This window comes from Paroedura picta, chromosome 13 (assembly GCF_049243985.1).
Source record: "Paroedura picta isolate Pp20150507F chromosome 13, Ppicta_v3.0, whole genome shotgun sequence".
In the NCBI taxonomy this organism is placed as follows: Eukaryota; Metazoa; Chordata; class Lepidosauria; order Squamata; family Gekkonidae; genus Paroedura; species Paroedura picta.
Window position 1 is genome coordinate 1900010 of NC_135381.1, and position 11831 is coordinate 1911840.

At 57.4% G+C, this 11831-nt stretch overlaps 1 protein-coding gene across 3 annotated transcripts in view; it reads right to left on the reverse strand.

Moving 5' to 3' along the window:
- Window positions 1-11777, reverse strand: part of SH2B3 (SH2B adaptor protein 3) — a 36737-nt gene extending 24960 nt beyond the window's left edge. For 2 of the 3 annotated variants that reach the window (XM_077308166.1, XM_077308168.1), the window contains exons 1-2: window positions 11629-11777; window positions 5663-6421 (exon numbers count right to left, since the gene is read on the reverse strand). In XM_077308166.1, the coding sequence (XP_077164281.1) occupies window positions 5663-6394 (732 nt within the window). In that variant the 5' untranslated portion in view covers window positions 6395-6421; window positions 11629-11777. Of the gene's footprint in view, window positions 1-5662; window positions 6422-9216; window positions 9849-11628 lie in introns of those variants that run through there. The other variant, XM_077308167.1, reaches the window with a different exon arrangement.
- Window positions 11778-11831: the final 54 nt, after the last annotated feature.

Genomic DNA, 11831 nt, shown 5'->3' on the forward strand with positions numbered 1-11831 from the left:
GGCTTTAGAATTTGGTTGTTCATGGAGAGCACTTTAAGGTTCTGCAGGAGGGCAAGTCAGAAGTTTTAAAACGAAACAGAGAGAACATTCCCAGCATAACCCAGGTCCAGAAGTGGAGAACCAAAAGCTCCAGGTAGCTCAAGTCAGTAAGCCAATCTGTATGCATTGAAGACATGTGTGTGGAAGGGTTATCCAAACCAAGATGGGCAGAGACAGAGGAAGGGGAGATTTCCTCCTGACTCCAGGGAAAGCAAGTGGGGAAGAAATTAGAAATCTGATCAGCTCAGAGATTATTTTTCCCAAGGGAAGAAGGGGTTAATATCAATTTTGCAAAAGAAATAAAGCTGTTTCCAGTAAATCTGAAAGAAACCCTCACAGGTAACCTCTGCGCTGAATCTGGCTGAGCCAATCACATGTGGAGTCTACCACAAAGGGCCGTTGTGAGGAGAGGAAAGAGGAAGATGCAGAGCTGGGGTTTGTACCTGCTTTTCACTGCCTGAAAGGAGTCTCCAAGCGGCTTCCAGTCGCCTTCCCTTCCTCTCCCCACAACAGACACCCTGTGAGGTCAGTGGGGCTGAGGGAGCTCTGACAGTTCTGTGAGAACAGCTCTAACAGGTCTGTGATGGACCCAAGGTCACCCACCTGGCTGCATGGGGAGGAGGAGTGGGAAATCAAACCCAGCTCTCCCGATTAGGGGCCACCGCTCTGAACCATGACACCAAGATTCCCGTGCCCCATCGCATCCCTTGAAGGAGGGGAGTGATAAGAAACTCCAGAGCAAACAGAAACAGAATTGCTACATTTGGGCCCAGGAGCACCTGAGGAGACCAGCAAGAGTTTCAGGCGAGAACGTTCCAAGTGTCACTGCTCCTTTAGCAGAAGGAACAGTGTAGATCCAGGAGCCCGACTTCTACCAGAAGAAGGGAGTTTGACGCTTGAACCTCATACCCCAAAAACCTTCCTTGAAACCAACTGCTCGGCCACAGGCAGTCATGGCTTCCCTCCGAAACTAGAAACACAACTGCGAGCCCCCCACACGGGCTCCCGGGGGTTGTGCAAGTTGTGCACAGATGTGGGTAAGAAACTCCCTCTCTCTTTCCCGGTTCTGACTCTCCTCCTGAAGGAACATCTGGCTGAAATAAAGGGCAAGCAGTTCTCCATGGGAGAGCCCTGGGGTTGTGGCGTTTTGCATTGATTTCAGTCACGTGCAATTAGCATACCACTGAGGAAGTCCAACGAAACTAGTTTGTACCCCGGATACTAGCCTTGGTTGAGTTTGAGGGCTGCTGTTAAAGCCACTGAGGACCAGATATTTTCCTCCTTGCTCGGCTTAATATTGACCTCTGGCTGAAATATCAGACTACGTTGCTGCGTTCGAAATGAATTCCTCAGGAACTTACAGGATTGGACCACGCATTTCCCCCCTTGTCTGTGCATATCCTCCCGTGTGTATTTCTACCTTGCTCTCCTGGTCTAGAAGCTGACAACACTCACCCGCCAGCCCTGGGGGGAGAGGAACCCCTCTGTCGGAAAGAGCTATTTTGGCATCACTTCAGCCAGCTCTGCTCCACCTGCATTTGTGGAAGCCCCAAGCTCCCCAAGTCCTGGGCCAGAAGCAGCTGGCTCTAAAGCCAGGATCCCTTCCTCTGAAACCGGAGCTCCTGACTTTGAGTTTATTCTGGAAAATTTTTGCCTCCGGTGACATTTCCTGGCCGAGTTCGTTGGAATCGTTTGGAGAACTTGGCTCGCTAAATAAGAGCAACACACTCTGCAAATCCTACGCATCCCAAATTCCTTCGGAACTTCACCCAACCCTCCCTGCAGCGCGGCTCACATCTAATGTCGCACAAGAGCACCAAAATTGGCAGTTTGAGTCAGGGTTCCTCAACGGGGCCCCCAATCCTATGATCACAAGCAAAATGTCCTTTTGGTCAGTGCTCAACGGTTGGAGGACAGTCAGCTGGATGGGCAGGTCCTCCAAAAAGACAAATCTGTGGGTTCTAGATCAAAGCAAGCCTGAACTCTCCCCAGGAGCGACAATCGGCAAACTGAGGCTGTCCTACTTTGGCCACATCAGAAGACAAGTCACTGGGATGGACTATCATGCTAGGAGAAGAAGAAGCATAACTTGAAGAGGAAGAAAGAAGAGCTGAGTTTTTATAGCCAACATTTCATTACCTGAAGGAGTCCCAAAGTTCTCCATAAGAACTCTTCTAAGAGAACTGTGACTAGCCCAAGGTGGGCTTTCACTACCCGAAGGAGCCTCAAAGTGGGCTTACAAACACTTCCTCCTTCCTCTCCCCACAACAGACACCCTGTGATGCAGGTGGAGCTCAGAGAGCTCTAAGAGAACTGCTGTGCAAGAACAGACCTGAAAGAACTGTGACTAGCCCAAGGTCACACAGCTGACTGCATGTGGAGGAGGAGTGGAGAATTAAACCCGATTCTCAAGATTAGAGTCCACAGCTCTTAACCATGTTAGCTCTCAAGCCCCAGCCCTCAGCTTGCAAGACCCAAGTAACACTGTTAACGATTGGATGTCTTGGAGGACAATTGAGAGAAAGAATCTGACCCCTTGTTCTGGACACTGGGGACAGGACCCCTGTGAGGACTTGCAGCTTCCTGGGCCCCCTGTATTTGGGGCACCCATCAACTCTTGGCGGACTTTCTGTTACTAGAGAAAAAAACCCTCATCACCCATCCCCTTTTCCTTCCCATGCCAGGACTTCACGCCCTACCAGCAGGGCCCCCAACATCCTCTGTCTTGCGCACCCTCTCCTTCCCGAGCCCAAATACCTCCCTCCTCTGACAATGCAGAGGAAGCGGACTGGGAGCCCTGAGCTCCGGCACATGCAGGGAAGATAGGCCAGCTTCAGCGCCAGCGCTCTTTGCGTGTACACAGGCCTCCCACCACCGGTGAGGAAGTGCTGAATCACAAGACCAGTTCCCAAGTTTGTCTACACGGCCATCTCAGACAGACGCTTCCACCCGCCATGCTCCAGGCAATCTAACCACAACAGCCAAGTCAAACCCTGCATGCTCTAGTCACAAGGGGGGGGAGGGAGTGCTTTTTTTTGGGGGGGGGGTTGCTCATCCTAAAAAACAAACAAACCCAAAAACACAGAACACCCCTCCAGTACCGAGAGAGAACACTTGCATTCAAAGAATGTCCCTCCTTCCGGAAGACACTCACATCCGATGTAGCTCCATGAAACTATATTTAGCTCGGGGGGGGGGGGGACGAAACAGAGGGCCAATCCAGAAGGCCAGCCTGCCTGCGTTTAAATTCAGCCCCTGTTCTCTGCCTTCTATTCATTGTGAGCCTGGGCAAGCCTCATGAATAGTTTTCTGTTTAGCATCCCTGGGGGTCTCTGAAGATGGGGGGGAGGGGGATGCACGAGAGGGTGCATACATTTTTATACTTGAAAAAGTTGCTGTGCCCAATTGTGCCCTGCGCCCGGCAGCTGCAGGTAAGAGGAGTGATGCCCACTGGCCACCCAGAAGGGCACGCCTCGTTTTGCGTGGTTAAAACCCACAGAGTGTTGGGGGGGGAGGGGTTGTGGTCCTAGTAAACAGAGACCTTCCAGCTCGCAAGCAGTCTCTCTGGACACCACCCAGAATGGAAAGAGAGAGGGAGTTTGGCTGCTTCTTCAGAGGACGCCCGAGTGAGTCTCTAGCAGGGTCCAAATTCTGCAGACACCAACAGTCCCTGGGCACGGTGCCCGTCCCGGGGGGGAGAGGGAGCTCAGCTTTTGACTCTGACTCGTTTGTCCCCTGTTGAAGCTGAGCCAAATTCCTGGAGCGGCCAGAATTCAGGGAACTCCCAGCGAATTGGGAAGACCCGGGAGGGCAGAAGGTGACCCACTCCACGCCCTCCAGCCGCAGCTAGCCCAAGGGGGGGTTTCCCCCCCTTGCACATTCCTTCGAGGAGTGTGGTTTGGAGGAGAGGACCGCCCCAAAGGCAGAGCCCTGGTTCCAGGCCAAATCAAGCTCGACCTCTCCCGAGAAGTTAAAATCACTCAATGGCCACGCTCCGGGTAGATGGGACTTCGCGGGAAAGACCAATTCGGGTGTGTGAAGCAGCAGAACCAAGTTTCAGACTAAAGTAGTTTTATTCAAAAACTCAAATTTTGGCCTGGAAAAGACACCAATCCTAGCGAAACCTCAAAGGCGGCAGGAAAAGGAGAGCAGGAGGAGCCGGTTGGAGCTCTGCTTTTTACCACCTGAAAGAGTCTCAAAGCGGCTTACAGTCGCCCCCCTTCCTCTCCCCACAACAGACGCCCGGGGAGGGCCAAGGTCACCCAGCTGGCTGCACAGGGAGGAGGAGCGAGGCATCCAAGCCAGCCCTCCAGATTAGAGGCTGCCGTTTTTAACCACATCACCACGCTGGCTCTCAAGATCCAACAGAAGACGGACTGCCTCAAACCAGGAAGCCGGGATCCTCCGTTTGCAAAACCACGGTCACTCTTAAGTTACACACACACACACACACACACACACACACACACACACACACGGACAATGCCTGCCCTGCTGCCCCCCAAACAGAATCACAGAATCATAGAGTGGGAAGGGGCCTCATGGGTCATCTAGTCCAACCCCCTGCACTATGCAGGACACTCACAACCTTCTCGCTCACCCACTGTCACCTGCCTCCCCCTTGAGCCTTCCCAGAATCAACCGTGGCGAGCCCAAGGTCACCCAGCTGGTTGCCTGTGGGGGAGTGCAGAATCGAACCCGGCATGCCAGATTAGAAGTCCGCACTCCTAACCACTACACCAAACTGGCTCTCAATGGAGCATGAGGGAACCTGGACTCCCTGGCACAACCTTTTCCAAAACTGGGTATGCTGCAAATGTGATGCCTCCCCCCCCCCAAAGCAGCCCCCCCAGAGCCCCAGATACCCTCAGATCGCCTCTCCATTAGAGCCCACTGGGACCACTGACTATAACAGTCCCCATATGAAGCCAAAAACATTTGGCATCCCCAAATATTTATTGGATCTGAATTTGTTGTTGTTAGTTGCGAAGTCATGTCCGACCCATCGCGACCCTATGGACAATGATCCTCCAGGCCTTCCTGTCCTCTACCATTCCCCGGAGTCCATTTAAGTTTGCAGTTGGATCTGAATACCAAACCAGTATTGGGACCCAGAAATATCAGGAAATATCAATATTTCCAGGGTCAATATAACCAAACCCAAACAATACAATTTTGGGAGATTTCTGCACACCCTACCAGTGTCACCCTGTGATCAGGCAGGGCCCGGAGCTCTGAGCTAGGCCCACTCCTGGTGCCCTCGGCCCCTTTGGCTCCCCTGTGAGCGCCCGGCTACTCTTGCTCCCAGATGCGCCTGTCGCTCTTTGCCACGAGGGAGGGAAAGCACTGCAGGTGGTGCCCAGGCAGCAGGAGGGCTTGTGAGCAGGCCAGGGACGGAGGCAGAGGGCATGGAAGGAGCTCCCTGCCTGGCCAGGCAAGACCGGCTCTGGATAAGCCCTGGAACGGCCGAGCTAGCCACTTAGAAAGATCTGGCTGCAAGAGACACCCCTGGAAGGAGAGGTTTTCAACTGCTGCTGGAGCTGTTAGGGGGGCAAGTCACTTCCAAGCGGCGCTTCACGTACCAAGCAGGCCGAGCGCCAGCCAGGCCACCTGCCTCCCTTACCTTGGGGGGATCAAACAGTTCCAAGACGTCCTCTCCACTGGGCCCCTTCCGCAACACCAGCCGGCATCGTTGCCAGCGCATCCCACCGTCCAGGGTGGCTTCGGTCACCATCCAGTACTTTAAGGTCCCCTCTTTCTGCACTTCGAGGGCTGGATCTCGCGCGAGGCCCCACGGGAGGATCTTCCAGGGCAGGCCCGGCTTCAAAGCGGAGTCCAGCGTCTCTCCCTCGACAGGGCCAGGCTCTGAGGGCCGCCTACGGAAAAAGTTCCGCAAGCTCCTTCTCAGCCGGTCAAGGGAAAAGTGTCTCCTCACGGCCGATGAAGGGCCCGCAGGCTCCTCGGGTTTTGGCAGGCCACAGGGGCAGGCCTCAGTCGTTCTGTCCACCTGGTCAGCCAGCTCCCCCTCGGCCTTGGCCACACCCGTCCCTGAGGAGCTGTCAAGATGCCTGCAGCCCGTCTCCCGATAGTCCCGCACCCTGCTGAAGGGCAGAAGGCGGAACTGGGTCATGGCGGAAGTCTCCTTCACCTCGTGGCAGAAGTACTGCTGGAAGAGGTCAGCAAACTGCAGGGAGAAGTTCTCCGCTGCCAGGACTTCATGCTGGGGGTTCTCGTGGAGGAAGAGGAGGTACTTGCAGGCCAGGTCCTTGGCGGTGGAGATGGCATGCCGCTCACAGAACTCGGTCCAGCCGCCGGGGGGAGGGGGCTCGCCTGGCGGGACGGCCTGTCCATTCATGGCAGGAACGGAAAACGTTCAGGGACTCTGGAAGACACAAAGAGGGAGGAGATGGGGCATCAGAAGGGCCAGGGGGCAAACGGGGATGGACAAGAACCGGCAGCCCCAAACTGGCCGCTGGGCCAAGCCACAAGCAAGAGTTTCTCAGACAGGATGGGGGCGGGGAGAACCAAGGTTCATTGTGGATTCTGGTTTTCAGACCCACTTCCTGTGTCTGCTCCTCTGCCAATGAATTTGGGGAAGGTTTCCAGAGCACACGGTTCATGCCAAAGCCATCAGAGTTGGAAGGGACCTTCAGGGTCATCTAGTCCAACCCCCTGCACAATGCAGGAACTCACCACTACCTGCCTACCCAGAGAGACCTCAAATTGCATGCCACCAAACATCTCCGGAATCCAGCCTGACCTGGAGTGAATCCACCTCCCATCCCACCGTGGCGATCAGCAATTCCCTGGGAATGCAAGGAAGGCCCACAAGAGCCAAGCACCTACACCACCCCTTCTGTCCACCCACTTACAATCTGCCTAAATTCACAGAATTAGCAAATCTGTCAGATTGCTAGCCAGCCCCTACTTAAAAACTTCCAAAGGAGAACCTGCCACCGCCTAAGGAAGCCTGTTCCACTGAGGAACCGCTCTAACTGGCAAGAACTTCTTCCGGATATTTAGCCGAAAATTCTTTTGAATTAATTTCAACCCACTGGTTCTGGTCCAACCTACTAGGGCAACAGAAAACAACTCTGCTCCATCAAGTATCTGAAGACGTCCTCAGCCGAGAGGCTGGCAGTTTCTCCCAGACCCTTCTGCCTTCTGCAAAACTTTTTATCGTCGCCCTGCATGTGGCTCAGACAGGAAGCAGGTTCGTTGCTGGCTGCTCCGGAGAGGGCTCCTGGCTCTGGCTTTAGAAACACACTCGAGACTTCCGTCTTACAGCGGCTACGGAAAAGCCAGTACGGAGGAGGATCCAGGGCCCTCCTGAATCCAGGGCCCTTGAGAGCTCTCCTGCTGATGTTACAATCCACACCCAGGCCAAACACACCCACACTTAAGAGGCTTGCTCACTCAACGGAGGGTTTTGGGGGGCTACACGCCCACCCGCTTCCGAGGAATGGATGGCAAGAGTCACAGAATCATAGAGTTGGAAGGGATCTCCAGGGTCATCTAGTCCAACCCCCTGCAGAATGCAGGAAACTCACAACTACTTGCCCACCCACAGTGACCCCCAGTTCTATGCCCAGAGCATGCCTCCCCAACCAGAATCCCTGGCCAGTCTGGCCTGCAGGAAATTTGCCTCCGGACCCCAAAGTGGAGATGGGCATTTCCCTGGGCATGCAAGAAGTGGCTACAGGAGCCAAGAACCAACAGAGCCCCTTCTGCCACCCACCATCTGCCTGAGTTCACAGAATCAGCATTTCTGCCAGATGACTCTCTAGCCTCTGCTGAAAAACCTCCAAAGAGGGAGAAGCTCCCATCTCCCGAGGAGGCTTGCTCAAAATAGTAAAGGAGACAAAATAGTAAAGGTCCCCCCTCGGCTTGGGACCCCCACAGCACCAAAGAACTGGGCTTTGAGGACAGTCTGAAAACAGCAAAACCAAAACAGGGTTATCACACTAGAAGTCTGAAAAGCTGAGTCTGCCTCCGAAGAGCCGCCAGCCGCAGGTGGGAGAAGAACTGGAGTGTTTTCGGGTCACATGCTTGATGCTGCCTCTGATAGCGTGCGCACACACAGGCTAAAAAATGGCTACTGTATGCCCAAAGGGCCTCCTTCCTCGTTCCGCAGTGCTACGGAACGTTCACAGGCATTGCAGCTGCGATGGGGAAAGGTCGGTCATAAAGAGACGGGGGATTTGAGAGGGAAAGACCTGAGTGTTATGGAGAAGAACTCGAGGCCATTGCGTGCGCCTAGAGCCCCGGGGGAAGGGGAACTGCAGGGCCGGAGATGCACGGGGGGAGGGGGTGTCGGTGGGTGAAGCCAGCGGAGAGGGAGGAGAGGCAGACACCGTGAGGAGCAGGAAGAGCGGGAAGGGCCAAAGAGGAAGCAAGGAATCCACCAACAGGTGCCCACGGTCAGGAGCAAGGAGTGCAGAACGGGGGGAGGGGGGACAGTCAGACAGAGGGGCGATGCCTTCCACAATTTCTCATGAGCCGCAGCTGCTGCCCAGCCAAGAGCAGGTGGTCTTTGGCTCTCAGCACCCAGGAAAACATCCCAAGGCCGGTGCTTTCCCAAGGAAGCGCATGAGCATGCACTGCTGTGGCCGTCCGGTGCTTGCCCCCAAGCGGGCCCCTGCTGCCGGAGACTATCTGGGCCACCAGCCTGCCAATGACTCAGCAGCCTCTTTTCCCTCCACGCACGGGGCTCCGGCGGCCGGGCCTGCCAGAAAACGGGTCAGGTGGAGGGTGCCCCCGTGGCAGCACCGCCCTTCCCCCACCACTTCCCCTCCAAAAGTGAGGCCCCCTTGTTCCGGTGCAAAAGTACATCCCCTAAATTGACTAGGGTCCCAAGGCAGGAAACGGAAGCTTCTTATGGGGTCCTCTGCTCCGATTTGACCCGCCTTCTCCGAATACAAAGAAAGACACCCAAACGGTAGGCAGGCCAGGAGTCTCCTCCTTTGGGGGCAAAGCTGCCATAACGCACACAACCCATGAGGGCATGCTCACGCGCATCTCTAGAAGCAGCAGCTCCATCGCGACAGCTCGAGAAGCCAAGGGGAAGCGGGGAAAGACAAGTTACACAACGCAGAGACGGTGTCCCCAGAAAGGCTCCCCTCGGTCAGAGGGGGAAGGGAAAGGGAGACCGCCGGGAGCACAAGACGGGTACGATACCTTGCAGAGAAGAGACCGGCCTCTGGAGTCAGACCCATGGGGCAAACCGGGTCGCCTCCCCCCCCGGGAAGGCCCGCTCAGAAGCCACAAGCGAGCTGCTCCCGAGTTCACGTCCCCCACGGCACACGGGGAACGCTGGCGCTGGCGGACCCCGACGGCAGCCACATGCTCCTAAAGCAAGTCCCTCAGCAGAGCGTGCTTCCCCACCCCGCTTAGGAAAACCAAAACAAGGTCACAAGGGGCCTCCTCCTCGCTGACAATACAAGAGGAAGTCCACTCCCGCTTTGGCAGCCGGGGGGTCCAGCGGAGTCGCCCGGGGGGGGGGGGGGAGGCAGGCCTGCCTCGCTGGTGGAGAACCGCCAAGGACTCCTACTGGGCTGTTCTCCCCTTGCGCATAGAGGGTGCCAGAGAGCAGGACACGGCTGCGCAGTGCCTATATACGTGGGAACTGGCTGGAGGGGCGTGGCGCACAATACACCACGCTGACCCTGGGGGGAGAGACAGGAAAGGTGGGCAAGAGAGACCAGCCAGGGAGAACGGGGGCCGAGGGAGGCAAGCACTGAAGCCAGAAGGGTTTCCTGTCTCTGCACGGCTTTTCTCAAATCTGAGGCTTCGAAGGAACGGGAGGACCCCTGTGGGTGGCTGGCAGGCAGAGGATCCTGGGGGCAGGGCAAGTGCCAAAGGGGCACTGACCAGCTCTAGCACACTGCCCTTGGCGCATGCCACAAATGCACTCAGCTCTGCCTCACGTAGAAACGGAAGAGCACCAGCCGTGGTGACCAGCCATGTTTTTGCAGGTGCCTTCAAGGGAACTTCTGGCGAGGATCCCCAGGGGACAAGGCCAACCACTGCTGCAGTCACCCTGGGAGGCTCTGCTTCAGGGGTCTCCGCCTTCACCTGAGAGATGGAAGTCCTTCAGCAGGGAGCTCTCTCGGTCCCCTTCCGCTGCCACCAGCAAGGGAAGACTAGAATTATAGAGTTGGAAGGGATTTCCTAGGTCATCTAGTCCAACCCCCTGCACTAAGCAGGACACTCACAACCCTCTCGCTCATCCACTGTCACCTGCCAACCCCTTGAACCTTCACATAATCATTTCTCCATCAGATGGCTACCCAGCCTCCGATTAAAATCTCCAAAGCTGGAAAACCCACCACCTCCCAAAGAAGCCTGTTCCGCTGAGGAACCGCTCTGTCAGGTACTTCTTCCGGATGTTTAGACGGAATTTCTTTTGAATTAATTTCATCCCATTCATTCTGGTCTGCCCCTCTGGGCCAAGAGAGAACAATTCTGTCCCACCTTCTATATGGCAGCCTTTTAAATACTTGGAGATGGTTATCAGATCCCCTCTCAGTCGCCTCCTCTCCAGGCTAAACAGACCAATCTCCCCCAACCTATCTTTCAAGCAGTGGGTGGCCAGATCCTTCTCCTGGATGCCAGAGGCTGATCCTGCCCTGGGCAGGGGTGGACTAGATGGCCTGTGTGTGGCCCCTTGCCACTCTAGGGTTCTATGAGACCAATTTTGTGCCTAGAATGAGCATTGTGCTCCTCTGGGCCCCTGCCCCAAAGGAGCCTCCAAAGGGACCAGGAGGGACCCAAAACAGCTGGGCTCGATTTGAGGCTCTGCTTCAGTCTCTGCGGAGGAGGAGGAGGTGGACCGGTCCCATGAGGCAGACAGATGTCCCCGGGCAAGAGGGCCACTTGAGGGCACGGAGACTCAGCTGGGTGCCGGAGTGGGGGGTCTGAAGGCGGCTGGGAGGCACTCCCTGGCCCCAAAGAAGAAGGCCTGGCACGTTTTGTCGGCAGGAGGGAGGCGGGGCCGCCCTGCCATCCCGAGACTCCTGCCTGCAGAGGAGGGGGCCTGGGGCAGCTGCCGCCAGAAGGTCAGTCCCGGGCAGGCAGCCTTCCCGTCCGCCTTCGGCTGCCCACCCCTGGAAGGAGCCCCAGCCCCTGGGAGACCTTTCCCGCGGCTCCCCCCCCCCCCCGCCCCGGCAGGCGCGAAGCAGGGCCCGGCACAGCAGCAGCTCGGATCCGGCCCCGGCGCCAGCGCGCAACCGGCCCCCGCCCTTCACTGCCGGGCCGATCCCCTCTCCCCTCTCCCCCCCCCCCCGCCGGGGCCCCGGGCAGCCTGGGCAGGACGCCGCGCGAACTCTCGTCGCCTGCGCCCCGGGCCGGAGCGGCGCTGAGCTGCTGGCTTTCCGGCGGCGGGGATTCCCTTCCCTCCCTCCCCAACGGCTGGGCGAGAGCGCGGCGCTCCTTCGTCGCCGGCTGCTGCTGCTGCTGCTGCTGCCCGCCTTCCCTCCTTCCCGCGCCGGGGCCCGGCCGCCAAGCCCTGCGGGGGCCGGGGACGGCGTCGGGGCGCTCTGTGCATGCTCGGCAGCCGCCTCCCCTCCGGGCCGACGCGGCGGGACTGACCTGCGCGACAAGGCGGCGGCGGCGGCGGCGGCGTCGGGGGACGCGCGGGGCTCCCGGCCCATGGCGCTCCGTCCGCTCCGCTCCAGGCCGGGCCGGGCCAGCAGGAGCAGCAGCAGCAGCAGCAGCAGCGCCGCCGCCTTTCCGCCTCCCTCGACGCCGGCACGCTCCGGCCAAAGCCGCGCTCCGCCGAGGCCGCCCGCCCG